Genomic DNA, 24943 nt, shown 5'->3' with positions numbered 1-24943 from the left:
ACTTGGGAAACCGAACGCAGCAAATGAGTGTTTTATTATTAATGTTCAACAACAATTCTGAGTACAATAATTTAGATGCCCAGTTGGCAATCTAATCTGAGGAAAATACTGGCAAAAATATTGTGAGAATTTTCTCTCACCCCACAGTTATTTTCTGCCTCCAAAATAGCTTCCCCAGCCTCTGCGCTGAGATCCCTGCATCACCCTCTGCACAGAGCTTATGTTGGCCCTCTAGAGATTTCGGCCTTCCCTCCTTTGCCTCTTCTGAGAACTGAAAATCTTCCTCCCGGAATGCTATTGCCCTCCTCTTCCACCTGCTACTCACCTTCTGGCGCTATCTTCTCTGTTGAGCTGCTGCTTCTGAGAAAATTGAACTGCCTGGGCAAATAAGTATTTGCACTGGATGATTTCTCCATCACCACATCGACTTCCTCTTATAATCCTCTATTAGAGCACCAACGGCCAAGATTAAAATTTAATCAATGGCTAGGATCATCCATGGATTGCTCCATGTGAGTTTCTAGATGATTCTCTCCTTATCTCAATTAATAATGATTAATTAACCATATTTCCTAAGTTTAGACTTAGGAAATATTTAAAAATAGGTTAATGATCTAATTGAGACACTTGTAGGTGGAATTTCTTGAAACGATTTTTGGGTTTTTGAGATCTCATGTATTCTAGCCTCTCCACAAAATTTCAAAGCTAGAACACATCCGATGCTACAAAAACTAACATCTAGGATACAAGCAAATATTCACTCAAGGGCTGATTAATAAGGCAAGCACATGTGAGAAGACCACCAAGTCAACACACACAAGCATTCAACAAGGAGAAGTGAAGTTTCCCTAGCGAAAGACTTCCATCAAATGATCCAATGCTATGAAGAGAAGGGGCTCCATGAAAATGTATTCTCCCAAGTTGGAATCTTTCCACCTATTCAACTGCTTGCATCACATTTGGTCTTGAAGCTATCAGATGCAGTAAGTTACAGGTCATCAATCTATAGATTCTCTAGTCTTTTTCCTGTTGATTTTTAATGTGCAATATCTACCAGCACAATATTTATGAAAACTGATAATTACTTCTAATGATGTTGATCTTCTTTTAATTTTTCCAGTATATAATTAAGCAATTATACTTTAGAAATTCAACCATACAAGAACAGTGGAACAATAGAGATCACAATGCAAAACCCACTAAGGGGAAAAATCCAACAACCCTTTTTAATAAAGAAATTCTTCAGTTCAACAAGAGATACACCTAGACCTCTAGTCAACAACTAGGTCAAATTGACCTTCAACAAATCTATGGTCAAACATGGTCTTCTCCCTCCAAGTCAAGTCTTCCAATCTCATCCAACGCACTGCCTTCTGATCTGCCCTAGGCTGAATTTCAGCCTCCGTATTTTGCCTTGTTGGACACCTAATCCGCTAAGGGTTGGTGTGGAATGTGAACAGTCAATGGAGTCCAAAAGACCACTTGGTATATGAAAACCAAGGATCACACACATTGTATAAATGTATGTCATTGTTTATAGTAAATGCAATTCAATGTTCTATCTTATTTGTTTGTCCATTCCATGTGTGCGTTTAACATGGTATCAAAGCAGGCGAATTCCTGCCCTGATCAATTTTGAGCCACTTGTTTTATGACCTTTGTATATTTGAGTGCTCCTTCTCTATCATAACTGCTACCTGTGCTGCTCAGAAACGCCATTTTGGGCAGCCTGTTATCACTGACATATCAATTATGTTGCTGTGAGCGCTTATCAGTCCCCCACTTAGTGAGTTCTTCCATGCAATAATGCCCAATCCTGCCATACATTCAGTCCATCATTTGTCAAGTTTACCATTACTGCCTAATGCTCCTTTGGAAATGTAAATGGTTTCAATTTTTAGAACTCCTACATTGCTGCATCCTTGGGCGAATTTAGTTGTTTGATTTGTGAGCAAGAATGAAGTCCTTCCTCAAGAAGCTGTTATGTTTTAGTGAGCAAAAGAAGGAAATGCACTGTCTAGCAAAGCCTTTCGCTAAATTCGACAAGCTCAACACTGCCATGCAATGCATCTAGACAAAACCCAGAACTCTCAACCTGGAACTGTTATGCGAAACTTTCTTTTCAGAACAGGGTGCAACTACTGTTGTTAACATACATTTTTTGGTGTGAAGGTTGCTGAAGAGATTGATTTAGAGCCCGACAATGCTTGAAATCATTTTCTTGCATTAAAAGGACGAGACTCAGATGAGTAGGACATTTACAAAAGAAGACAACAAGTGTTTTTTGAAGCTGTTGTGAGTGGATCCTGTGCCGATTTGATGTCGGATTGTCCAAGCATTGTAGCATATAGAATAGGGTGATCACTCTATCTTCCAAGAGGAAGGGCGATTGAAGTTAATGGAACATAGTGAAACTATTCAATTGCGTCTGGAAGCAACCCATCTTATGGTCGAACTCTTGAATAGGAAGAGAACCAAACACATTCATGCAGCATAGGAATAGACAAATTTCTGCAAAGTAATATCAAGACAGGCATCCCATTTGGCTCCCAACTCTAATTCTCAAAGTAGTCGGATTCCTAGCTAACCTCATAAATTATCTCCATTTCAATTTTGGCTGGAGAATTCGAAGGTCCATGCTCTTAAAGCACTGTTTTTAAGGATGGATTGTAGTTTTATTATTGGTGTCTTGTAATCAACCTGGCACCTTGCTCGCTCCTCTTATTCTATGACAATCCAAGTAGAAACTCCACAAGTCTGCTCTTAACCAGATGATTTCTGAGCCATTCGTTCTCCTGTCAACATCACAGTTGGCATTTTCCAGCCACTAAAGCATGAGAACAATGAGTTCATGAACTTCATGAACAGAATATTTTTGTGTGCTTGGTTATGTATATGGATATGTGTTAAGAAGAGACATCTTTGTAGATGGAATAGAAGTCATGTGTCACAAACCAGCCGTGTTTTTTATAAACAACCTTTGATGTCAATGTTTTTTATAAATAACCTTTGATGTTGACATCAATTATTCCCAGTTCAAATTCTGATTGATTCATGTGGAGACTTTGATGATGCTATTTTCAGTGAGATGGATTGAGTGATATTCTGGCCCTCAACTCAGGTAAGGAAGCTAGATTTCATCAGTAAGCATCCAACCATTGTTAACGGTTGTTTGACAAAAATCACACAGAATTTAAGGTGAATTGGTTTGGTGGAGTTTATAAACTGTGGAATTGCATAATGCTTGCATGAAAATGGTGGTGTGTTTCTAGTTGAAGCTTTCGATTCTTGAGATTGAAAAATGGCTCAAATTAATAATGTATTAGAATTATTGAATACCTTGATGCATTTCACTGTTGATGGGATGGTGAAAATCAATAAAGGCACTATCTTTGACATTTGAATCTCTTTACAAAATGCACAAGAAAAGATTGAGTTTTTGCAGCTCCAATCACAACTTCTGCAAGATGAATTACCACAGAAGAGTCGTCATTCTGAACTTGTTTTTGTTCAAAACAATCATCTATTTGAGTTTGAGACTGACTCCCATCAGCAGCCAGCGAGTGATCAATTCAGTAAAGTTGAGGTTGATCCCCATCAAGTGCCAATTTTTGGAGCAGTTTTGCATAAAGATGCAGAAGTTCAGCTTGCACTTCCCAAGCCCATCATCAGGCCCTGGGAAGAGATTATCAATAATAGAAATAGAACCAGTCAAGTCTGTTAAAAAATTTGGTAAAGTCTGATAGCCAACTAGAGTTGGCCCTCCTTAAGCCAACATACATGTCCTTTTCAAAATTACCATAACCACTATCAATATAACCAATGGACTGTTCGGTGGAGCATCAATTTGGTTCAGAGATTCAGTGAAGAAGGAAACAAGAACATAAGGACTAGAACAAGAAGCCCTAGTAGAGGACGAAATTTGAAGGAGCAATTGAAAATATTTTATGTGGATTAACAAAGACCCAATTACATTTTTGGACCTGTTATCTTCCTCTGTTTCAGAACTCAGAGTTGCAGACAAAACTTGGCCTAATCCTACTTGCAATTTCGGCCTTCTACAGTACTCGGCCCTGTGATATTTCAGCCTTTTTCTAAAGCCAATTTCAGCCTGAAACTCAGTTGCAGTCTCGGCCCTGTCACAAATCTTTGTTACAGACTCGGCCTTACTTGGGAATTGTGGGACTTGGATTGCAGACCTTGAAAGAATTTGGTTTTTAGTGCAGATCTCAGGCTAGTTGATACAGACTTCAAACTTGTCATAATTGCAGACCTCAAATCTTGGGAACTCAGACTCTGTGCTGAAAGAATTCCATCACTGTGTGGACCTGTGACTTTCTAATTAACAAGCTCAGAGTATAGAATAGTATGTTAGACCTGTGAAGGATTTTTTTGAAGGCTTGGATCTGTTAAGAATTTTTGAGCATTGATTGAAGTAAATCGAATCTTCTTGATAACTTAATGAAGTATTTTGTTGATCTAATTTGAAGTAGTTTTTGAGACAATCTCGGAAGTTGATCTTTGGAGCATATTTTAGCAATCTGTTGAAGAGCATTGCTTGGAGAGCCACCTTGAAGCAGGCTTTGTACTAGATTCGTTGAAGAGTTTTTTTTCCTTGGAAGCTATTATTTGTGCAATTTTTGTGAAGACTTGGGCTGATTTGAAGAACCTTTGAATACATCATCGTTGAGCAAACTTTGAAGACCACTTGAAGCATAATTTGAGACTTGATTGAAGGTTGATCTTGTATCAGACATTGAAGCAAAATTGAAGGACCCTTCAAGTCTTTTTGAAACAGCTTGTCGAAGAACATTGTAAGAAGGGTGTGCAGATCTATTGGAGAATATCTTGGAGCAGCTCATTGAAGACATCTGGAAGCATTGTTGAAGACTTGTAGGAGTTGATCTTGGAGACACGATGCATTGTTGAAGCCCTCATAGAATAATCTTGGAGAAAATTGTTTGGGTATCGTGAAGAGTCTTGGAGACATCTTCTGTGGTTATGAAAGCTGTCATTGATGAACTAAGCGTTTTGAAGATTAAATGAGGGCATTGTTCAAGGAGACCTTGAATATATTATTAGGGCTTGTTGCAGAAGATTTTGGAAACCTTGAAGAACTATTGAACTCACTTTGAAGAAGAAAAGCAGAGGGTTGGAGCCCTAGAGGATTGCAGTCCTCAAGTAGACCAAGTTGGAGCTTGGTGGTATAGTATAGGTTGGAGTCTGGTTTGATTGAAGATTGGAGTCTTCATCTAGGGTTGGAGCCCTGAAGTGTTATTGTACTTGAATTGTTGTAAAAAGAGGATTGGAGTCCTTGCCATTCTTGTTAATAAAATTATTCTTTTGTTGTACATTTTTTGTGTTCTGATTTGTTAAGTCATCTTGACTGACATAAAACTTTAAAAGTAACAATTGTAAAAGAAACATTGATTCACCCCCCCCCCCCCCCCCCCCTCCCTGCAGTATTTCCAACAGAGGGATGAGTTGTTGATCTGCAAACTCCTAAATGTCATTCTCCATCAACACTAACATTATCCTCTTCTACAAAGATTGTAGTTGGATGCACCCTCCAACCGGTCTTCAAACCTCAACTTTGTTGTGGCCATTCTCACAATTTTCAAATCAAATACTCAAACCCTATAAAAAATATAATTGTTGGAAAATTCTTTTGCTGTTGTAAACTCCTGTTGTAAACTCCTGTTTCAAATCAATTTCTCTCTCCTAGAGCTTTTGAGCTCTGATACTATGTTAGTTTTTTAATTCCAGTTCTGATTTAATATTCTCAGCAATTTATTTTATATCCAGAATTTAAATTCACCCTAGCAAATTATTTTTCTTGAACATTGTTGAATGAAAATACATTGGCATTTAGCTTAAATAGTTGCAGTGGAAATTTAATAGAAAATCAATCACAAATCACAGTAGAAATTTTCCCAACAAATTCTCCTTCACTTTTCTATTGCTTGGGGAAATCAAGGCACCTTTAACAAGTAAAATAACCCTCGGGGAATACAAAGAAAATACAACACAATAGAACCTAGATTTTCAGCCCCCTATAAATTTCGGCCTCCTGAATAATTCAACCGATTTGAAATTCTTGGCCCTGGAAATAACATGGCCTCCGCTTGTAAGTTTGACCTCCTCTTCCTTAACTTGTATGACCCCTTGCGCACTAGAGAAAATTGTCTCTCTCCTCTGGCAGAAACCTTGACCGTAAAACTTGGCCCTTCACAAATTTCAGCCTCTCCTAGTCTCACCCTTCTCTCATGACAAACTCTGCATCTCAAATCCTTCTCACCTCGCTACGCACCTTTCTCTTTTCAGTCTTGAAAAAATCGCTCTCCTAAAGTATTTGATGTGTCTTCACCTCTCCCTTAGGCTTCTTTTTCTAATTTTTATTAAGCTAAATCCCTAACCGTAATCTCATAAGTGATGATTGGCTAGGATTAGATCCAAAGTCTCATTTGAGATCAACAGTAGAGATTAGATCTAATTCACTAAAATGAATTAAATTCATTTTTCATTAAAAACCTTAGCTTAATAGCCAACATTAATTAGTTAATTAAGGTGCTTTTCTTAAGCTAAACTTAGGGTAAAAATCATAAAATTCATTTTCTCAACATAAGCAAGTACTTAAAGAGGCTTTTGGACATATTTTGCATGTTTGACACCTAGCCTATGCAGAAGCACCTGTCTAAGCTATCAAGTCAACAATTGTCAGAAAAATCTATTCTAGTTTTTACACATCATTGAAATTTAATAGTGACGTATGATCATTCTACTTGGGTAGTTGTTGTTGATTTTTCTAGGGCACAGGTAGAATAAATTTTCTTCATCATGATAACTACTTCTAATGATCAATTAGCATCAATTACATTTCAAATATTATTAAGAAGCTATATAGAAGAAAAACTCAACCAATAAACATTATGTGATTTTTTGTAGCATCGGATGTGCTCTAGCGGTGAAAATTGGTGGAGAGGCTAAGGCACATGAGATCTCCAAGACCCAGAAATCATTTGGGGAAATTCCACCCAGATGAAGAGATATTAAAATAATTAATATTTTTAATGGGGTTCCTTAGTATAAAGGAAAATTAAAATATTAATGTGTATTAATGTAATATGGGTGAGAAAGTTCTAAACAATGAAGATCAAACCAAATCTAATCTTAGTCGTTGATTAGGGACTTAATCTCGGTCGTTGAATCATCAACAGGAAAAGTATAAGAAGAGGCTCGAGGGTCAGTTGGAGACACACCAAGTTGATCAAGAATTCGATTTTTTGGGGCAGGGTTTGCTAAGAAATCGAGTTAATGATCTGTTGCAGCGAGGGGTAGTTCGACAGAAGGCCGAGAATACATATCAGAGAGGCAGAGAAAGTGCCAGAGAGACAACACAAAGCCTTGGGAGGCTGACGCAGAGGCGACCTGGATTGACGTAGAGGCTAAGGAGGCCAGCGCAGGTGACACATAGGGCCAAGAGGTTGACGCAGAGGCAGCAGAGGCTAACAGAGTTGACACTAAGATGAAGAGGTAGCGCTGAGGAACTTTCGTGGAGCAGACTGGGAGCTGAGGGGAAAACATAGAGTTGTAGAGGGTGAAGCAGTTCCGAAAGGAAGCTTGGAGCAATTTTCATTGTCCAGCTAAGGAACTGTCAAAGTTGTTGTGGGATCAATCGTCTAGTTGCTTATCAGCCGCAATATCTGTCTCAGAGGAGAGGTACTTCTGCCAAGGAAAATCTTTGAAGGGTGAGCCATTTCTGGCACCCTAGTTGTATTCGTAAAACTGCATAATAATAAAACCCTCATATTTGTTGCACCAGTTTTCTTGCATTGGGTTTTTCCGAGGACGATTGTCCAAAAATAACGGTGTCCCTTGTGTGATTGTCTCAGTTATTTCAGTTGTTGATCTGTATATGTGTTGAGGCTGCATTTGTGTTTATTTCGGTATTTATATTTATAAATAACTTGTTAATGGAAAGAACACGTAGGAGATAATAAACCAGATAATGTAGAAGGGATTTTTGATGTGTCAGACTTAGAAATTTCAACATGGTATCAAAGCATTGCAGATCACAGGACTAAAGGCACCAGTGGCAATATGAAATTTGCAGCAATAGCAATTGTCCCGAGAGACAGCGTTGTTCCAGAGCAGAAGTACCAAGAGAAGAAGTAGCACAGAGTCTTCATCATCATTTCGAGCCAGGAGGAGGGCCAACGCAGAAGCAAGGAGGGGTAGATTAGACCTACGCAGTGCTTGGTCATCTTTCTTAGCCAGGAAGGATCGACGTTGTGGCCAGGAGGTGCGAATTCAACCTTTTGCCAGGATTGTGTGGAGCCTGAAGGGCTCAGTTTTTTCAGTTGTCGGGGCTTGGGGAGTTGTGGGCATATTGTGATTTGAGGAGCTGGAGGGACATTGTTTTTGTCGAAACAGAACAATGTCTAAGGAGACAGAACCAAGGTAGAGGGAATCACTACCTTGTCAGATTTCTAGCTAAGGAATCTAGATTCATGTTGCAGCGGCAAAGGAAGGAAATCAGGACTTAGAGGGAGATTTCCAGGAGGGGAGTCGAGACTTGGAGGGAATCCAGAAGAGGAGCTGAAATGGAAATGATTGGATTAAGGGATTAGGACAGGTCGGACGGGGCTTCCAACTTTGTCATCTGGAAGGCCAGGATCTTGGCAATATTGGATAGACATCACATTAAGGACTTCGCCTTAAAAACTATAGCTATCCTAGTTGACCCAAATGCTAATGAGAAGTATGAGGAGGCCGAGGTGAAGGAAAAATGCTTAATCCTAGACGGGGTCAAAGATCATGTCATACCACATATTGCCGAGAAGAATACAACAAGGGAGATGTGGGAAGCGCTGACTACCTTATACCAAGGCTCTTTCGTGCAGAGGAAGATGCTATTGGAGAATCCACTGCGCTCATGTCAAATGCAAAAGGGAGAGCAGATAGATCCATTCTTTCTCAGGTTGCAGGAGATTCACGACCAGCTTACTTCCGTGGGGTCTACACCGGATCCAAATTTTATGGTCAGGACTGCCCTAAATGCAGTCTCCGAGGAGTGGGAGACATTTGTCCAAAGTATTTTGGGCAGGGCTACTCTTCCCAGTTGGGAGGAGATGTGGGAAGCTCTTCGCCAGGAAGAGATCAGGAGGATGACCAAGGCAGGGAGTAGTGGCAAGGGAGGTCAAATCAAGAAAGAGGAGGAGGAGGATGCAGCTCTAGCATCTATGGGATAGCAAGGGAAGAGGAAGAAGAAGGACATCTCCAAGGTTAAGTGCTTCCACTGTGGGGAACTGGGACATTATGCATCCCAATGTCCCAGGAAGAAAAACAAGGGAGAGGCTTCTGATTCAAAGGCAGCTCCAACTAAGGCGGAGAAAGAGGTCGAGACTGATGATGATTGTGCCATGAGTGCTCATGCACCTCTAGAGAAGAGGTGGGGTGACATCGAGTTGTAGTCAAGAGGACTACACACTAGGGGTAGGATCTTTGGGGTGCCCAAAATCTTGGATCACCTCTGGCTACAGGAGCCCTTAACGACAGTAGCATGATGACATGTGTGGGGTGGAGCAAAGCGTAGTGGAGCAACAAGGCAGTGCTTGGGTGTAGAAATCTGAGGCAGCACAATGGAGTTTGCAGTAGTGTGAAAGGCACAGAGGTGTTTGCAGCAACGCAGTGGCAGCAGAGGAAGCACAAGATAATAGCAAAGGAAGCTTCAGCATCAGGAGGGTTCCAGACTAACCGGGATGTCAGTATTTGGGAGAAGACAATTACTTACGTCTCGGTAACTGAGTTGCAAAGTAGTAGTTAGCAGTGGCAGTGCTAGGGGCAGCATATTGAGAAGGAGCTGCAGTATAGATGTTGCAGTGGCAGTGACAATGTCATGGGCAGCCGTACAGGAAGCAGTAGTGCAGGAGATGTGAGGAAGTAGGGCAAGCATCAGCACAGGTACCGGTGCGGAGGATTAGTGTGATGTTTCTATGGTGAAGCATTACCAGAGCACATTCCTCGCTAAGAGGGAGTGTTGAACTTTTGTAGCATCGGATGTGCTCTAGCCATGAAAATTGGTGGAGAGGCTAAGGTGCATGAGATCTCCAAGACCCAGGAATCGTTTGGGGACATTCCACCTGGATGGAGAGATGTTAAAATAATTAACATTTTTAATGGGGTTCTTAAGTTTAAACTTAGGAAAATTAAAATATTAATGTGTATTAATATAATATGGGTGAGATGTGAAAATTCTATTACCGCAACAACTGATTTACTTTACCTACTTATTCTTCAATAAGTTATTTACGAAATCCCTTCAATAAATATTAAAATAAATTCTACTGCAGATATGACACCATTATACAGAAACAAATACATGCACAAGAATCAAACACATCAACACAAGTATTTTTGGGCAATTGTACCTAGAAAAACCCAATGCTGAAAAACCGATGTAGCAGAGGAGGATTTTATTAATCAGCTTTTCTTGAGTACAACTAGGGTGCCAAACTGGCTTACCAACAGAGATAAATTCTCTAGCACCTCTCCTAAGCTCAATGTCAGTCCAGATAGCCTTTGTGCAGCTCCAAGACCCTCTGCGTCAGCACTCTGCCTCATTGTGTCAGTACTTGGCCTCTCTGCGTCACCCACACAAGTCCTCCAGTGACAACGCAGTCCTGCTGCCTCTGTGTCTTCCTGAGTGGCTCTGTGTCTGCCTCTTTGATCTTTGTGCTAGTCCTCCGGCACTGTCCTTGCCTCTCTGTTACGTACTCACTACCTCTTACTGCAATCCAGTCTTCTAGTTCGAATTTCTTAGCAAGCCCTGCTCCAGAAAATTGAACTGACTGGTCTCCCTCAGTATATCTCCAACTGACCCTCAAGCCTTCTCTTATACTTTTCATGTTGATGAATCAACGGCTAAGATTAAAATAGACTTGATTTTCATATCTTAGATGCTTCTCATCCTTATCTTTATTAATACCCATTATTATTTTTATTTTCCTAAGTTTAGACTTAAGAACTCATTAAAAATATGAATTATTTTAATAACTCTTCATCCGGATGGAATTTTCCAAAACTATTTTTGGGTCTTGGAGATCTCATGTGCTTTAGCCTCTCCACCAATTTTTATAGATAGAGCACATCCGATGCTATCCCAAATCAACACTCCCTCTTAGCAAGGAATGTGCTCTAATAATACTCCACAACTGAACATCACCCTGATCATCTGATATTGGTACCTGTGCTGATGTTTGGCCTTCCTACCCAACATCCTCTGCATTTTTGCATCTTGTACTACTGCCCATGGCTCTACCACTGCCTCTACTATATCTGTATTACAGCGCCCTCTGCATTCGCGCTGTTGCTGGTCCTTCCTCCCAACATTGCATCTGCACTGCAACTCCCTCTGCATCCGTGTTGTTGCTGTTCCTTCCCAACACTGCATCTGCACTGCAACATCATACTCATTTCTGCTACTGAAATGGATTCTTTATCATTCCCATCTTCTCCCTGAAATAAACAAACTTTGTTCTTCCAAGGGCCTTGGTAAGGATGTCTACCACCTGTTCTCCTATAGGAGTGTAGCTCAATTGTATAGCTCCTCATTGGACACTGTCTCTGACAAAGTGACACCGAATATCAATGTGTTTTGACCGATCATGACCGAATATCAATGTGTGTTGACCGATCATAAAATATTGGATTCTTAGAGAGCTTGATACAACATTAATTATCACACATGATCTTGGTCGCTTCCATCCTTCTTCTAAATAGGTTCACAAGCAGTTTTCTAAGCGATATGGCTTCGCACAATGCTGTGCTAGCGCCCATATATTCTGCTTCAGCTGAGCTCAGAGCTACGGATTTTTGTTTCCTATTGGAGATCATTCTCGATCGAATGTTGAAACAGTACCTAGAGGTACTTTTCCGATCCACTGAACTTCCATCCCTATCTGCATCAGTAAATCCACTCAATCTGATATCCTTATTCCTAGTGTACAAGAGTCCATAATTGACTGTTACCTGTATATATCTGAGAACATGTTTCGTTGCTGCCTTGTGCACCCATAGTTTTAAAACTCCGACTCCGAGTCCGACTCGGCCAAGGATCGACTTTGACTCTGACTCCAAAACGGTAATGACTCGGACGGCTCGATTTCAATGACTCGGCCGTTGTAAAAAATACATTAAATATTTATTTTTTTATAAAAAACATAATTTTCAAGATTTTAGACATAATTTTAAAGATTTTCATTCATGTTTCCAAACACATAGCGTTATAACATAGATGGAAGACAACATATGATATCAAAGTAGGCTCATGAAGCAATCCATTATATCAAAATGGTACCCAATGGCAATACATAGTCAAATGTCATACATGATCAAAGACCTAAAACAAAAAACACATAACCAAGGAGGCTATAAATGGCCTCTACAACAAAAGTAAATTGTGACCAGGCTCCAGTACTAGTACTACTGGCTAGTAGCTACTGCCAGAGGAGCCAAGATCATGTCGATCAATCTCTAGATCATCATCAAAGTCAGACAGGGGGCCCCATGGCTCCTCCTCCTCATCATCATCTCCAACTACAACTATAGAAGTGGTACCACTAGCAAGCTGTGCAACTGTAGCAGATGCAAGCTATGATAGAGTAGATATGCGGCTGCGCTTCTGTCGTGGCTGAGCAGAGGAAGCACCTACAACTGGAGTCCTTGCTGGCTGTGACACTGAGGCTGGTGGATTGGGATCTGCATTCAACTGAACAACATGTTCAAGTTCAACTGATGTCTCGATATCTAAATCTAAATCAAGATCCTCATCAAGATCAAACTCTGCTGGAGGACTCTCCACTACCCAATCTGATGTTGGATCAATGTCTTCCAACACAATGGGATCTCAATCAGGTCTTTTGTTCAGCAAATGGTTTCGTCTGAGCCGGAGGTTGTATTGGACATAAACTAGATCATTTAACCGTCTTTTATCCAAACAGATTCTCTTCTTTGTGTGAATCCTCTCAAAGACAGACCAATTGCACTCACAACCAGATGCACCGCAAGTTTGACTCAAAATACGAATTGCAAACCTTTTCAATTCAGGACAATGGCCACCAAAGGCCTCCCACCATTGTGCTGCAAAAAACATAGGAGTGTAATGAGTTAGCTCAACAAAATTACAAATTATATCTAACTTTCAAATTATAAATGATTTAACAAACTTTAAAAAGAAAAGTAAAACTATTAAGAATTTGAAAATTGAAATTTTTGTTTACCTGGCTCATCTGCTTCTCTTGCAATCTTTGCTAGGTTCTTCCCAAAGGTACCTGATGCATTGCTGAAGGTTGTGACCTGTCGGTGTATCCCCAGCTGATCAGACTCCAATGGGATCATGCGATCAATGCAATCAATCAGTCCATCTTTGACCTCCCCCCTCAAAGCACCTGACTCCTTAGCTTTATAATGATACAGTGGGTTCAAAAAATACCCAGCTGCATGTACAAGGCGATGGAGTTGATTGTTCCATCTTTCACCAATGATTGCCCAAATGGGCCCATACTTTGGCACTCTATCCTTGTATACCGTCTTTATTTGCTCCTTTGCTTGATCCATAGCCTCATAAATGAAGCCCATAGCCAACCTTTGCCCATCCACCAACCGCAACACCTTAACTAGTGGCTTAACAAGCTTCACAATCTCTGCTGCCTTTCTCCAAAAAGTTTCTTCATGGACATTCCTTTTCAATTCTTTGCCTTCCGGTTTGTTAGACCAATTGCTTTGATTCCATTCATCACTGGAAAACATCTTTTGCAAGTTTCTATGTTGGGAAAGCATAGATTGCAATGTCAAAAAATGTGTAGCAAATCTAGTGATGGCAGGCCTAATAATATCCTTTCCCCTAGTGTGTTTCCTCATGAGGCTCAAAATCAATGTAGGATTGTAGATAAATTTTGTTATGCTTTTGGCATGATCTATAGTGTTTTTGACCCAATCTATTTTTCCAATATCCTCAAGCATGAGGTATATGCAATGTGCAACACATGGGGTCCAAAAGATGGTCTTGTGTTTTTCCTCTAACAGTTTACCAGCAAGAACATAGTTAGAGGCATTATCTGTGATGATTTGAACAACATTAGCCACCCCCACCTCCTCAACAACTTGATCCAATAGGTTAAACAACAAGTGGCCATCTTTTACCTTATCAGATGCATCAACTGATTTTAAAAACATGGTTCCCCGTGGGTAGAAGACAAGAAAATTTATGATGGTACAGTTTCTTTGATCAGTCCATCCATCTGACATGATGGTACATCCTATTCTTGCCCATGAGTTCTTGAACTCTTTCAAATGCTCATTAATGGATTGAATTTCTTTCTGCAAACGATACCCCCTTAGCTCATGCATAGTAGGGCCTTTGAAGCCTTTTCCAGCAGCATATATGGCATCAAACATAGGCTCATAATATGGTGAGCGAGCAGCATTAAAGGGGATATCAACATCATACCACCATCTAGCTATGTACTCACAAGCAGTCTCCCTCAATTCTTTCTTCCAATGGTCATCTAAAGTGGGCTGCATTTGACTTTTACTAACTTCAGGACCATGTGCATCTGATGGAGAGGAGGGAGTGAAATAACTTTTGATAGTCACATCACCCTTTTTCATTCTACCCTTTCCCTTATCTTGAACAGAACCAAAAGAGGGAGGAACATATCGGAAAGGGTTGGATGTATCAGTTTGAGGGATAGAGGAAGAACCCTCAAAATCATAATGGGGGTTGGTAGCCATCATTTTTTGTATCTCCCTCTTCCTCCCAATTTTAGCCTGTATGTCTCTTTGCCTAGCCTTATCATCTTTAAATTTCTCAAAGCTGGCCAACAATTGCTTCCTAATCTCCCCAATTTTTGGTGAGGTACATGGGGTAATTTGGCCTCTAATCCCTGCCAAGTGTTGTTTCAGCCTATTAATGCCCCCAGGACCTTCCTTAATTTTCCTATGACAAAATTTGCATTGCATTTGACTATCAACCATTTCAACATATGCCCAAGCAGGATCTCTCGCTCTAGGTGCCATTTTTTGACTAGGAAATGAAAGCAAACAATCTGAAAATGAAAAAAAAAAAAACATTGATTCAATGTTCATTTCTTTGACAAAAACCACTCTCTAGGCTTTCTAGATATGCACCTAAAATTTAATAAGCAAAAACAAATTTATAGAGGTGGAAAAAAATACCTCTAGGCACAAACTGCCTCCTCAAGCTTGCTCCAAGAATCAGCTCCTCAATGCTGCTCCAAATGGCTACCCAAGAAGCTCCTCACTCCAGCCACAATGCTCCCCCAAGACTCCTCACTACTGCTCCAAAAACAAGCTCAAGAACTGCTCACTAACTCTCAAAGAAGTTCTAACTCAAATGCATGAGATTGTTGTGAGAGAATGAGAGCATTTGAGTGTGTTAAATAGGGTTTGGGGGGGAGGGGAATGGACCCCAAATAACATTTGACTTGTTCATAAAACACCTTGGAGTCCAAACCAATCAGCAAACACCAAAAAATTTCATAAAAAAATTGTTAAATCGTTGTTTTACTTGGGTTACGGGCCACTGTTTGTGACTCGGCCGAGTCAATACGAAAACGACCGAGTTGGCCGAGTCATGGCTGACTCGGCCAAACAAGTCGTTTCTTGAACCGAGTCACTCCCGTGGGCATCGAAACGGATCAAGTCGGCCGTTTCCGTTTTGGAATGGCCGAATTTTAAAACTATGAGTGCACCCTCTTCAGTTCCACCATGAACTCATTGAGGGTGTTGATAGCATAACAAATCTTTGGCCTGGTATTGACCAGATACATCAGGAACCCTACGAGCTACCTATATAAGGTGGGATCAACATCCTTGTCTTTTGATGCATCAATTTTCTTCTAGTTGGTGATCATTGGAGGAGCCATAGGCCTACAGTCCTGCATCCTGAATCTCTTCAGAATTTCTATAGTATATCTCCCTTGTCTAAGGAAGATCTCCCCCTTCTGTTTCCAAACTTCCAACCCTAGGAAATAATGCATCTGTCCCAAATCTTTCATGTTGAATTCTATAGCTAGATTCTTCTTGCAGTCCTCGATGAGCCTAGGTGATCCTATCAGGAAGAGATCATCCACATATAATACTAGGATTAGAGGCTCATTCTCTACAACCAGGTAGTAGAGATTTGGATCTGCGTCACTCTTGACGAACCCCATCTTCTGCAAGTAGCCATCAATTCGACCATACCACGCTCTAGGTGCTTGTTTGAGCCCACACAAGGCTTTCTTCAATCTGCATACATGAGACTTCTTCTCATGTGTCTCAAAGCCTTCTGGCTATTCAATTTATACTTCCTCTTCTATTACCCCGTTCAAGAATGATGTTTTGACATCCATCTGATGAATCTCCCATCCCATCTGTGCTACAAGAGATATCACGGTTCTAATAGATGTATACTTGGCTACTGGGGCGAAGGTCTCTTCGTAGTCAATTCCTTCCTTCTGAGTATACCCCTTAGCCACAAACTTGGCTTTGTATTTTTCCACATTGCCGCATGCGGCGTATTTAATCTTGTAGATCCATCTCGAACTGACCACCGATCTGTCTTAAGGCCTAGGCACTACTTCTTAGACATCGTTCACAATTATAGAGTTGTATTTCTCTACCATCGCATCCATCCAAACTTGATGTTGAGCGGCATCCTGAAAACTAGAAGGCTCCCCATCCTAAGCTACTAAGGCCTGATATCTATCTGGTTGTTTTTGCTCACTTTTATTGTTTCTAGGTGCACCAATGAAATCTTCTGCATCCCGCAGAATCTATCAAAGTTCCCGACTCGTTCTTCCTCTGGTAGCAGGTGCATCTATTATCTCCTCCTCTTCCTCTGATTCTTCCTGTTCTAAGGGAGAATTCTTGGCTTCCGCTGGTTCAAGTGGTTTGACCAATGACTCATCTTTTGACTGCTCCTCGAAAGGCATTTCCCAAGATTTTCTGAAGGCCCTATCTTCCATGAACTTCATATCTCGTCGAACTACTACCTTCTTGCTCCCTGGAAGATAGATTCTATATGCCTTAGCGTTCTCGCTATATCCCAATAGATATCCTTTTTCTGCAATTTGTTCTAACTTCTTTCTTTTCTCCTCTGGTATATGGAAATATGCTAAACTCCCAAATATCCTGAAATAGCTGACTTCGGGTGTCTTCCCGGTGAAGACTTTCTTTGGAGTAATCTTGCTAAATGCCCTATGAGGAATTCTATTCTGGACATAGACTGTCGTGTTGCATGCTTCTTCCCACAAGAATTTTTGGCATATCCTGATCATACATCATGGCCCTACTTGCTTCCACGATAGTCCTATTCTTCCTTTCTGCTACTCCATTCTGCTTTGGATTGTAAGGAGTTGTCCACTCTCTTCTGATGCTCTCCCTAGCGGAAAAACAGTGAAGTCCTTATCGACATATTATCCACCATTGTCTGAGCACAAAACTTTTATTTTCTTCCCTGTCAGATACTCCACCAAAGCCTTGAACTCTTTGAATCGACAGAAAACCTCGTCCTTGGTTTTAAGTTTTCCTGGAGTGGTCATCAAGGAAGGTGACAAAGTATTCGGCACCACTAAGAGCTTTAGTGGACATTGGTCCGCAGATATTTGAGTGTATCAATTCTAGTACACTCTTGGCCCTGTTTTTACTTCTAGAAAATGTTGCTTTGACATACTTGCCCAGAGCACATCCTCTGCATACATCATCTCGTTCTGTAGTAAGATCTGGAATTCCTGTTACAGTTTTCCTAAGAATTCTTAGAGCCCCATGGTGCAAATGTCCCATTCTTCTGTGCCATAGTTCATTCAAATTCTTGTCTCCATTACTACCTATCAGTGCCATTGGTGATTCTAGTTGTAACATGTACAACCTGTTACTTCTGATTCCGATCTGCACTTTCTTTTTCCAACTCGGGTGTTTGACGTATACTTTCTCCTTAAATTTTAATGAAGAAAACGTCATAACGCTTGCTTTGAAGTTGTGATACGAAAAGTAAGTTCATCCCCAATCCTGGCACATGCAACAGATTGGTAGCACGGAACGACTCTCCCATTTTTGCTTGAAAAAATATGGTACCCTTCCCTATTGGAGTACACTTTGCCTTATTCCCTATGGTGATCTAAATATTCATCCTTTCCTCTTGATAATCTGAGAAACATTCTCGGATTCCTGTCATATGCCAGGAGGCTCCACTGTCTATATACCATACCTTTGATGATGAAGAGCTTGTCACACAGGCAACTTCTTCTTCCAATTTGGAAGCAAGCACAGAGAAATCGAATTTACTATCTCTTGTGCAATTTTCTGAAAATCTATACGAGTCTCCTGATGTAGATGCCTTTGCATCATGATCTCGACCCATAATTGATTTTCCCTTCCTGTCTCAGATTCCTTCCTCTGATACCATGTGAAAATTCTATTACTGCAGCAACTGATTTATTTTACCTACTTATTCTTCAATAAGTTATTTACGAAATCCCTTCTGTAAATATTAAAATAAATTCTACTACAGATATCACACCATTATACAGAAATAAATACATGCACAAGAATCAAACACATCAACACAGTTATTTTTGGACAATTGTCCCCAAAAAAACCCAATGCGGGAAAATCGGTGCAACAGAGGAGGATTTTATTAATCAACTTTTCTTGAGTATAACTAGGGTGCCAAACTGGCTCACCCAACAAAGATAAATTCTCTGCCACCTCTCCTAGGCTCAGCGTCAGTCCAATTAGCCTCTGTGCAGCTCCTAGACCCTCTACATCAGCACTGTACCTCACTGCATCAGCACTGTACCTCTCTGCATCACCCATGCAGGCCGTCTATTGACTGCGCAGTCCTCCTGCCTTTGCGTCTTCTTGAGTGGCTCTGCGTCTGCCTCCTTGATCTCTGCACTGGTCCTCCGACATTGCCCCTGCCTCTTTGTTACGTACTCGCTACTTCTTACTACAATCCAGTCTTCTAGTTCGAATTTCTCATCAAGCCCCGCTCCAGAAAATCGAACTGACTGGTCTCCCTCATTATATCTCCAACTAACCCTCAAGCCTTCTCTTATACTTTTCCTGTTGATGATTCAACGGTCGAGATTAAGTCCCTAATCAACGGCTAAGATTAAAATAGACTTGATCTTCGTCTCTTAGAAGCTTCTCATCCTTATCTTTATTAATACCCATTAAATATTTTATTTTTTCTAAGTTTAGGCTTAGAAACTCATTAAAAATATTAATTATTTTAATAACTCTTCATCCAGATGGGATTTTCGAAAATGATTTCTGGGTCTTGGAGATCTCATGTGCTTTAGCCTCTCTACCAATTTTCATGGCTAGAGCACATCTGATGCTATCCCAAATCAACATGAGAATGTTCTAAATGACTAGGATCAAGTCAAATCTAATCTGAACCATTGATTAGGAACTTAATCTCGGTCGTTGAATCATCAATAGGAAAAGTGTAAGAAGAGGCTTGAGGGTTAGTTGGAGACACACCAAGTTGATCAAGAATTTGATTTTCTGGGGCAGGGTTTGCTAAGAAATCGAGTTAGTGATCTGTTGCAGCGAGGGGTAGTTTGGCAGAAGGCTGAGAATGCATATCAGAGAGGCAGAGAAAGTGTCGTAAAGATAGCGTAGAGCCTTGGAAGGCTGACGCAGAGGCTGAGGAGGCCATTGCAGGTGACACAGAGGGCCAAGAGGCTGACGCAGAGGCAGCAGAGGCTAGCAGAGTTGACGCTGGGATGAAGAGGCAGCGTTGAGGAACTTTCATGGAGCAGACTAGGAGCTAAGAGGCAGACATAGAGCTGTAGAGGGTGACGCAATTCCGGAAGGAAGCTTGGAGCAGCTTTCATTGTCCAGCTAAGGAACTGTCGAAGTTGTTGTGGGATCAATCATCTGGTTGCTTATCAGCCGAAATATATGTCTCCAAGGAGAGGTACCTCTACCAAGGAAAATCTCTTAAGGGTGAGCCATATCTGGCACCCTAGTTGTATTCAAAAAACTGCATAATAATAAAACCCTCATATCTATTGCATCGGTTTTCCCGCGTTGGGTTTTTCCGGGGACGATCGTCCAAAAGTAATGGTGCCCCTTGTGTGATTGTCTCAGTTATTTCAGTCGTTGATCTATATATGCGTTGAGGCTACATTTGTGTTTATTTCGGTATTTATATTTATAAATAACTTGTTAATGGAAAGAACAAGTAGGAGATAATAAACCAGATAATGCAGTAGGGATTTCTGATGTGTCAAACTTAGAAATTTCAACATATTAAAGATCAGTAAAATAACCACGAGACAATGAGACAAAAGACACAGAAATTAGGCCTGAGGCCAGGGCAAAACCCACAAGGAGAAAACCCAGAAAAGTCTTTCCTTATGAGAAAGATAGAGTTCAATTCATCAATGGATCAGAAACAACCATATCAAGATACTAGCCAAACCATTAACCAAGAACTAGATGAAGTGCCAAGCCCTGCTGAGATTTTTCGGCTTCCTTCTTTCTTCCTTTCTTTGCTGGAATAGAGCTCATGATAAGATAGGTCGATGTCCAAGTGAGGAGAGGTGGTCTCCTTTATATAGATTTCAAAGGGGGTCGAATGGGTGCCTCCAAGGGGCCCAGCTGACTTTAAATAATTGGAGGCCGACCTGAACAATTTAGGAGGCAAAATTTAAAATTCATTTTTTCTATATTCTTTTGATATGGTTCTTTTGAAAGCTTCAATAGTACATTATATCTTAGTGAAATATTCTAAGATCTAGCATTATGTCGTCGAAATGTTTTTATTATTCTGAACAGATTAAAGGCTTACTTGGCTTACTTGTTGCACTGAATCAATGCCTCAAAAATTTGAGTGGGTGTTTCTGATTTCTTCTCTTTTTTTGGGTGAGTAAATGCTGCATATAGAACACCGTCAAACTTGGCTAACAAATTAATGTGCATGGCTCAGGTTCTACTTTGTGATGTTTATTATATTAATTATTGCACACCAAATGCATTACTTTAAATGTTGTATTAAAGAACAAAATGTTTAACTACTTTGTTCTCATCATTTTGGCAAGGGTTCAAATCTGAGAGATGATAGTTTGACTGCTAGCTCACAAATTGAGTATGAATCAGACTGCAGGGAACAGAATATAAAAAATATCTTATGGGCAATATAGGTGATGTATATTGGTTGGCCATAATAATATCTAAGAAGCTATTAACGCAACCTTTTAGATCGATTTTCTATTTGGTTTATTCTAATTTTATTACTAAGATAGTTTTTCTACTCGTAGCATACGTGAATTTCACTTTGCATGCTTAGTTTTACCACCAACACTAAATCAATAAAAGGAGTTCCTTGCATTCTGTACTAAATCAATAGACTGTGAAAAGTGGCTTCATCTTCTTGTTTGTCTCATTTTTAGCAATATTTATTACGTGCTGTGGGATTGATGTATTATTGGATCACTGTATTTTCTTTACACAAGCATTCATACAGATGCATATATAGCTCACATGAGTATGGTAGTGGAGTTTTTTAGGAAGAATACAATAATTTTACTTGGCAGTATGGAAATATGATATTTCGTTGCTCAGGTAGGCCACTTTTGTGTTTGTGAAATTATTCATTTCTTCCTGTTGTTTATTTTTCGTTATTGTGATATTTTGTGAGAAAGATTTTGTGATCTTGGGAAGCCATGATGGAGTTTGAAAATTATAATATGTGTTGACTGCTGCAGGAAAGAGCAGATTCAGCTGTTAAGGAAGCAGATACTGCAAGGACAGCATGGTCGTGCAGGGTTTGCCTGAACTCTGAAATTGATACCATGCTTGTTCCATGCGGTCATGTGTTGTGCCAAGGATGTTGTTCTGCTGTAGCACGTTGTCCATTTTGCCGTCGTCAAGTATCCAAAGCTCTGAGGATGTATCGACCATAGTTTTACTTGCAGCTTCTGTCCATGGTATATTGGGTGCAAATTTCTGGCTGTGTTAAATTTAGACAAGCTTGCAAGATTTAGTTCTGTATAAAAACTCGTGTGACAGCATGTTAGCGATTATAGAAACAGTTAGCTTCCCATTTGGATGTAAGCTGTTCATTTTTCAGGCACCAGTAATTTGAAGTTGGATCTGCATGGTTGCAACTTGCAGCCCATAAGATTTTCTGTTATCCACAAGGCAAGCTTGGCTACAGTTGTAAAGAATATTGTTCATGCATTAAGATTCAATAAGCAATTTGGTGAGTGACCAATGCTCTAACTTTTTGAGGGCTTTGGTTAGGAATACACACCTATTCTTTTCAGTTCAAGCATTAATGATTTCTGAAGAAAGGGAAGCCACTTCAAGCCAGCTGAGAAGTCTCATGAAAGCTCATTGAAGTCTGGATGATTACAAACTCCAGTCTAATTGTTTTCCAAAGCCCTGACAGGCTCAACTAACAAACAGTGCATTTGGGTTTGAATGGTAGATTTCTGATGGCACTGTCTAGATGATTGTAAACTCCAGTCTAATTATTTTCTGAAGCCATGGCAGGCTCTGCCAGCTAACAAACAGTACATTTGGGTTTGAATGGTAGCATTCTGATGGCCAAGTATGATCTCAAAAGTGCCTAGATAATGTGCTTTAACATATATGTTGATTGACCCGCAAATACAAGACCAATTTTGTACCATATATAAATGTGCTATCCATGAATAAAGTAATTAAGTCATTCTTGTTAATTTTCCTGTGTTCTATGCTTAGCACAATCACTTATTTCAATTTCTTCAATTAGCAATCAATTTATCCAATAAATTCAATGTTCCAGTAACAATAAGCTAATGTAAATAGAACAATAAATCCAATGCACAATACAAGACATCCAAGAGCAATAACAAGAGACCCAAGATTTGGTCAAAGAACAGGGAAAACCCACAATGGGGAAACTCTTTCAAATTCTTCTTCTATTAGATTTTCATCAAATGTTCAGTGGAGATGCAATGTTCCAATTCATCAATAGAGTCAAAGTCAAATCTTTGACTTATCCAACAATCAACTAACCAATATCCAATGAGACTAAAAGTCAAATTTGATTCAAAGTCAAAGTCTGCACTTTTTGGTCAAGATCAACAACATTCAACAGCAATCAAAGATGCCCTAACCAGTCAATGTTCAGCAGTCAAACCCTCTCCAAATCAGCTCGGTCAACATTCAAGTGTTTGGCCTTCTTTGCTGGTCAAGGATCAGTCAAAACAGTCCACAAAGACTCTGTCAAAGGAGAGAGAGTCTACGGTCAAATTTCAGTTGAAAGTCTGCGGTCAACCCAAGTCAATCTGCCTAAAATAATTAGACTCCACCAATCAACTTGGCCTTCTAAAATTGAAATTTTCCAAGTCAAACCAAGTCATAACATCAAGTCAAAATTGGTCAATGGCTGGACAAACTCTCCCAATCCAAAAGTCAACACAAAAAACAGATTTGTCTTCCTTCCCTTGCACATGTGAGCTCGGACCTCCTTATTTCATACTTGTACGTACCAATCAAATGAGGAGAGAGTAGATGAGATGTGTTGATGATGCTCCAAAGTGATGTGATGTGTATTTATGTGGTGGAGGAGACCCAATTTGTCCTTTAGGCCAACCCGAGCTTTTGTGCACTTGTGAGTTTCACCTTAAAAATTGTATTTTTCTTTGACCAAATTAAATTTTCCCAAGGGCTAGTAGAGGTCTTTATTGATGAGGAATGTTTTCCAATGGAGGGAATGTGTCCCCGAGCTGCGTCATTAACAATTCTTTGATATCTTTCTTTGAATTCAGATGATAATTAAGTCCTCTTTATTTTCCATCAAGACTCAAACATGGCAACTGATCAATGGAGCAGAATTTGCACACCTGTAAATGGGGCAAAGAAATCCTCAGTTGCAACATGTATTGTTGAGCTTCAAAAATAGGGATCTATCCATAGCTATCTTATTTGGGGTAAATATAACAAGTGGACAAAATTCAAATATGAAATAGAAAGGAAAAATAGATAGCATTTAAAAAAGTGAATCTGTGATAATGCCAACATCAATCTATGAACAATAATAAGATCTCACACTTGTAGTTATCATATACGAATTTGAATTCAAATACAAATACTTGCATTGTTGTTGCTTAAGCTTAAATTTGATCTTCCTTTTGATCATTGTTGTTACCAGATAATGTCCTACGAAGGAGTGAGTTTAGGCTTTAGGAACAATAATGCAAGTGATATTCACAACATGAAAATTTGTTAGTCATTCAGGGGTGCTTCACAATATTTGTGACTCGCCAAATGAGTTACGCACAACTAGTGATCATTGAGCTTCACTTTGTAGTCTTAAGGCCAATTACAAATGCCTAGGGTCACTATGTAGAAAGTGGCAAGTCGTGATGGGTAAGAGAGGGAGAGAGACATAAAAATGATAAAATAAATGTTAAGAATGTGTGTTTTTTAAGCGCATATGTATTTTTTTAGGGGTTTTGGATCTGTGCAAATTATATGGTGTTAATTTTAGGTATGTTCTATGTTTAGAGCAATTTATTTCAATTTTCACAATTAGCTCAATATCTTTTCCATATTAACAATCAACAATCACATCAGCATTAAAGGATATTCTAGATAGAACATAAACATAGATCGCAGAAGACAAGCCAAGATAAGAGGGGACACAAGATGTGGCGCTAGCCAGGGACAAACCCCAATGTTGGGAAACCCTTGATCAATTCTTCTTATATGTTCTTCAATAGTTTAACAGAGAGAGAAGATAGTACATTTACAACATAAGTCAACAATTTGACTTATCCAAATAAGAGCATAGATCATCTCTAAGAAGATGATACATGAGATAGTTGAACTCAGTTGAAGACATGTTGCTTCAACTGATTCTCCAAGGTGACTCCTT

The 24943-nt window shown here is 39.9% G+C and overlaps 1 protein-coding gene across 1 annotated transcript in view; it reads left to right on the top strand.

Annotated features, from left to right (window-relative positions):
- Positions 1-22760, top strand: part of LOC149233535 (Zinc finger, C3HC4 type (RING finger) family protein) — a 357687-nt gene extending 334927 nt beyond the window's left edge. Inside the window, exon 13 of the mRNA XM_089379789.1 lies at positions 21783-22760. Within this exon, the coding sequence (XP_089235915.1) occupies positions 21783-21980 (198 nt within the window). The 3' untranslated portion in view covers positions 21981-22760. The remainder of the gene's footprint in view (positions 1-21782) is intronic.
- Positions 22761-24943: the final 2183 nt, after the last annotated feature.

This window comes from Pinus tabuliformis, chromosome J (assembly GCF_031772625.1).
Source record: "Pinus tabuliformis cultivar Carrire ecotype Pingquan chromosome J, CPIR1, whole genome shotgun sequence".
NCBI lineage: Eukaryota > Viridiplantae > Streptophyta > Pinopsida > Pinales > Pinaceae > Pinus > Pinus tabuliformis.
Note: the sequence above shows the minus strand (reverse complement) of the source record. Positions and strands in the feature narration are given on the sequence as shown.